The 5,097-nt window shown below is 39.8% G+C and overlaps 1 protein-coding gene across 1 annotated transcript; it reads right to left on the bottom strand.

Moving 5' to 3' along the window:
* Positions 475-4,775, bottom strand: LOC109849903. The gene is made up of 12 exons (XM_020419785.1): positions 4,488-4,775; positions 4,283-4,406; positions 4,102-4,175; positions 3,669-3,715; positions 3,473-3,599; positions 3,307-3,366; positions 3,012-3,213; positions 2,685-2,746; positions 2,466-2,566; positions 2,205-2,259; positions 2,072-2,119; positions 475-962 (listed from the first exon to the last, which is right to left on the bottom strand). Exons 1-12 carry the CDS (start codon positions 4,642-4,644, stop codon positions 787-789), a joined length of 1,233 nt encoding a protein of 410 aa, XP_020275374.1. The 5' UTR covers positions 4,645-4,775; the 3' UTR covers positions 475-786.

Raw genomic sequence — 5,097 nt, 5'->3', positions numbered from 1 at the left:
ACCCAAATCCACATGTTCGAAGTCGTGTTCATCATATTCGACTCGAACGCTTAATGATCATCCGAATTCGACTCGACAAGTATTATTAGCATTTGGTAAGCAATCGCAAATATTCGTTTAGCAACTAATTCAAGTCAAAATCAAGAAAAACGAAAAATTTTAAGCTTTATCTTACAATTTTTTGAAAGGGTGATAGTTGGGGACACGCTGGAGGGGGAATGAGAGCTTCGAGACTGGGGGGAGGAAGAGAGCGTCGAGACTCGAGGGGGAATGTCTGGACGAATAATAACCGAAATGTTTATTAATTATCTGGTTCACTTGCAGAGAATTATGCTCGAATTGTGCCTGCTTAATATTCCATAATTATTTGCTACGTCCTGCGTGATCCGGTGATCAAACAAAGCGCTATTTACATTTTCACCAAGTGAACTTTATCCTGTAGAAGATTTTGCAAAGTACAGAGCGCATTAATCATGAAACTAGAAAACATGAAATGCACTGATACAGCTTAACTGCAGAATCACGGTGAAGTAAATACAAATATAGCAATTTGGGAAGAAAGACACAAAAACAGTGATCAGGATGCTCTCGCCCTCAGATGGCCAAAAGCTCAGGTAGGGCTTATTACATTACAAGTAGAAATACACTTAAAAAAAACTCAAGCTAAGAGACTGATGTCTGTAGGTGGCTCAATTCGCTAAATGCCGAACACTCAGCCACCTAACATTAGCTTCTTCATCCTTTGAAACCCTCAAGGATTAGTACATGCAGTGAAATCGTTGTGATTTAGACGACTCTACAGATCCGGGTGTCAATAACTGCAGCTTGGGTTGGTTCAGAGAATTCCAGCGCTTGGGCCAGAGATAACCGGCGGTTCTTCCAAGTAGCTTCAGCCCAGTTCCTCATTCGTTCGCCCTCTGCCTTTCTATTCTGTTGAATGCATAGGACATCCGCATATCCACCTTAACAACCAGAAAGCAAGTAGATTTCTTTTAATCATGAGATTCAAATCCAGTAGCAAGGAATACCTATTTTTTGAGGTGCCTAGCAAGGAATACCTCTAATCTAACTATTACATAGCTAGTTAGAATTTATTTTAGGGATAAAAAGGAAATTAGGAATACCTATTTTTTGAGGTGCCTAGCAAGGGATACCTCTAATCTAACTATTACATAGCTAGTTAGAATTTATTTTAGGGATAAAAAGGAAATTAGGTTATACTTAGAAGGTTCAAAAGGGAATTTGTAAGTGATGATTTAAGTGCAGGAATGAACTTGTAGCTAAATGGAGCTGTCAAGGACACAAGTAGTAGATGTTCTTCAATAATTATATCAACCAAAATTTTCTAATAGGGCCACAATGGGTGCTTAATTATGTGATGACCTCACTGATCAAACTGTGAGTCACGTTTAAACATGACCATGAACCTCTTCAGGCACTTTTCTGCTGCCATTTATTCATCCTGGTATCTCTCTCTAACACCCGTCTACTCCGGCTATCAGGTTCAACCACTAATTCCGTATTTTAGCGGAAAAACAATAGTAATCCTATATACCACTGATTTGAGAGCAATCATAACCAGGGTGTACTGATAGATATTTTCTTATAAGGTGAGAGACCACCTAAGAGGTAATATTCACTGTATGATGGACACTGATGAACACAGATCTAGAATATTTGGTAATTAATAGATCGCGTTGCAATTGAAGCTGCCAATTAAACTTGGCAGATTCAGCAGATTCAGAATGCGCTGAAGGAGACAGATTTAGTCTACAATGGATCTAGTTTGACAACCACTCAGCTAGATATCTCTCTTCTTGGGAGGCTTGTCAAGAGAATGTACATTTTACGTTTCTCTTTCAGAAGAAGAACCAGTTAACTACGTATTTGTACAACGATATGCTAAGTACGAAGAAGTGCAATTTCCTCGAGAAAAAAAAGTGGTTCTCATAACAGAAAATGTAACTTCCCCATTCTTTAACCATGAAATACTACTATCCATATATCGCTTGAAAATAGAGGAGACTCTGCAAGTTTACATGTATAAAATAAAGGAGTTTTACTTGATTACCTCTTGCAAGAGCAACTATGTCTCCTCTGGCAACTTGCTTATTGGCAGCTGCAAATCACCAGAAACCATTTAAAAAAAAAGAATAAACAGAATAAAAACAGAACATCTTAATAGAACACGGAACATTGAGTACCTTCACTATCTAAAGCTGGAGCTTTCAGCAACTCTATCGCCTTCCTGTAGAGTCCCTGTCAATGTCATACATATTTTCTAGAAAATATGAGATTTAAATATAACACCTGATAAACGAAGTGGAGAAAATCTTAGTTGAAGAATGAGCTAGAGTTCATTGGCTATGATGATTAAAGACAAAGGAGAGGTAAGGAATGGAGGTCTGATTCATCAGGGAATGCCAAAGTGAATTGTATCAGGTAAATAAACATGATGAACTAACCTCTTGGATCAATATGGCACTTGAAGCTTCCAGCTTTGCTTTATGTTTGAACATAGTAGCTATGCAAGTTAGTACAACCCCGACCTTTGGATGCATTGGACCTAGATCAAGTCATGCAGTGGCATGTGAGCTCGATGTTTGTCTTGATTGTTTTAATACCAATATAGGTTGCAAGAACCATAGTTCATATAATTGAAGATCAAATCGAGTTGAACAAACCAAAATGTTCCTCAGCCTTGGTCAGTGCCTTTGTTAGTATATCCTCAGCCTCTCCGAACTTCCTGAATGTCAAAAATTAGAAACAATACACAAGCACGTTAATCAAAAGAATCAGGAACTTTTAACTGGAAACTGATACAGAGCCACAGAGAACATTGTAGAGATGGCTGGATGGGCTAGACTATTGATTAATGGTGAGTACATCAAGGGACTAGTCCAATATTGTTACCGGCATTTATGCTACAAAATTTCCCAGGGAAGTTTGATCTTGACGAGTATACCATGAGCACCTTGAAATTAGTGGCAATTAATGAAAAAGGATTTTACCCTGATTGTGATAAGAGCTGACCTAATGCACAGGTGGCTCCCAACAAAACTTCTCCAGGGACCATATTAGCAGATGCCAAATATGAACTTTCAGCAATATCTTCCAACTCAAATACATGGATAAGCCTGTCATAGATGTTCTTCGCCTCGGAGAAATTTCCAGTAGCATGCAAAAATACTCCATTAGACAGGGAAGCATTTCCTAGAAACCAGCAAAAGAGCTCATTTTCAAGTGTCATATACTAGATACGAAGAGAAAACCAGTTTCTTTATCAGCTGAAGAAGCATAAGGTACCCATTTGATCTTTATGGTCCTCCAAACTGCAGTCTTGACACCCATCAAAAAATGTTTCCGCTGATACAGAAAAAGAGATCTCAGTTATCCTCTCCTGGCTGTCCAGTACAACGTATCAAACTTTTTTTTAAAAGGAAATTTACAAAGATAAATTTGTATACCAAACCTGATTTAAGCTCCCCAAGGGCAAGATGCACAAGTCCCTTGACAGCTTTAGCCCGTAATTTCACAATCCCTTCCGAGTTGCTCAACAATTGCAAGCAATCATCTGCTAGGGCAGATGAAGTAGAGTCCTACAGAGTCAGCCTTCACATGAATTCATTCCGAAGTAACCAAAACCTATTATAGTTCAATTTACGTACCTCCCCAGCTTCCAAGTTAAGTCCTACCAAACCCTCGGCTGCTGCAACTGTAAAATTAAGTGAGTACAAAATGTTAGTATCAGCTGAACACATCGCATATGATCAACACAATCCGACAACACGAGTGATTAGATTCGTTGCTGATTCCATGAGGTAGCAAAAGCTAGACTATTTGCTTAAATGTGACAACACGAGTGATTAGATTCGTTGCTGATTCCATGAGGTAGCAAAAGCTAGACTATTTGCTTAAATGTATTAACTAATTCCCAGCCAGGGTGCGCTGATTCCATGAGGTAGCAAAAGCTAGACTATTTGCTTAAATGTATTAACTAATTCCCAGCCAGGGTGCATCAAAGTTCACACGTCTTAAATGAATCAGCAATTTCTTCACCAACCTTGAGTGCATTTTCAAACACAACTAAAAAGGAATTACCTTTCAGCGTGTGAGATGCACGCTCGGACTGGCGAACCATCTGGAGCTTCTCCAAGGCATCTCCAATCTCCCCTCTGGACAAAAAATGTATATCTCTTCATCAAATTCTCACCATTTAAACACAACCCATCAACTAAAAGCCCCCCCTCCCCAAACCAACCAAAGAAAACGAAAAGGGAACCTTTCATAAAGCAAGGTGGACATAGCGAGCATGAACAGTTCCCTAGCATTCTCAGTATCACCACCGCCCTCAAGATTCGACCGCCCTTGCTCCAATATCATCATCGCTTGAGCGTACGATTCTCCTACAGAGAGAGCAAGGGCTGATCAAAACCCAGACTTTGTTCGCAGAAGTAAAGAAATAAGTAAAATAAAAGGAAGATGACCTGATTTCTGAGATCGAGCGTGGCCGAGCGCGTACCGGATCATCTGGCGAGCGACTCGCTCGTGATGAGGAGCGTCGGATCTGCTGCCCGTTGTGTAGAATCTCGAAGCTAGCGACCCAGTTCCGGTCGCTGCTCTCCTTAGAGCGAATTGAAACATGATGGTGAGGATTTTGAGCGTCGAGACAACGATGAAGATGACGACGACGATGATGAGAGGGGCGGTCGATAAATAAATAAAAAGAAGGGGGGGAAAAGGCGAATTTGGGTTCGGTTGAACGAAAGTAATAAGGGCTTGAATTTTGGACCATAAATTGGATTAGGACTCGAGTTGTTGGATCGGGCTCTAAAAACCCAAAACCTTGGCTTTAACGGGTCGGCACCGGCCATCCAATAACTCGTGTTTAACGGGTCGGGTTGGAAAGTCTCTCTACTCCATTGATTGAAAGCTAAAACATGAAAGAAAATGAAGAAACAAAACGGTAGAAATTAACAAAATTAGAAGACAACAGAATAATAGTTGTGATAAATGAACATAAGCAAACAATTTTTTTTATGACACACGCCATGTTTGGAGCTTTCCTTTCAAATAATGTAGATCTCACAGATTTAA

This window comes from Asparagus officinalis, chromosome 7 (assembly GCF_001876935.1).
Source record: "Asparagus officinalis chromosome 7, Aspof.V1, whole genome shotgun sequence".
Classification (NCBI taxonomy): Eukaryota; Viridiplantae; Streptophyta; class Magnoliopsida; order Asparagales; family Asparagaceae; genus Asparagus; species Asparagus officinalis.
The sequence above is the reverse complement of the archived record's forward strand: the minus strand, read 5'-3'. Positions and strand labels throughout refer to the sequence as shown.

Coding starts and splice junctions, on each gene's coding strand:
- LOC109849903 (XM_020419785.1), bottom strand. CDS start 4,644: ATGTTTCAATTCGCTCTAAGGAGAGCAGCGACCGGAACTGGGTCGCTA. Junction 3,214..3,306: donor GGACCATAAAGATCAAATGG/GTACCTTATGCT, acceptor GCTGGTTTCTAG/GAAATGCTTCCCTGTCTAAT. Junction 2,747..3,011: donor CAGCTCTTATCACAATCAGG/GTAAAATCCTTT, acceptor TTTGACATTCAG/GAAGTTCGGAGAGGCTGAGG.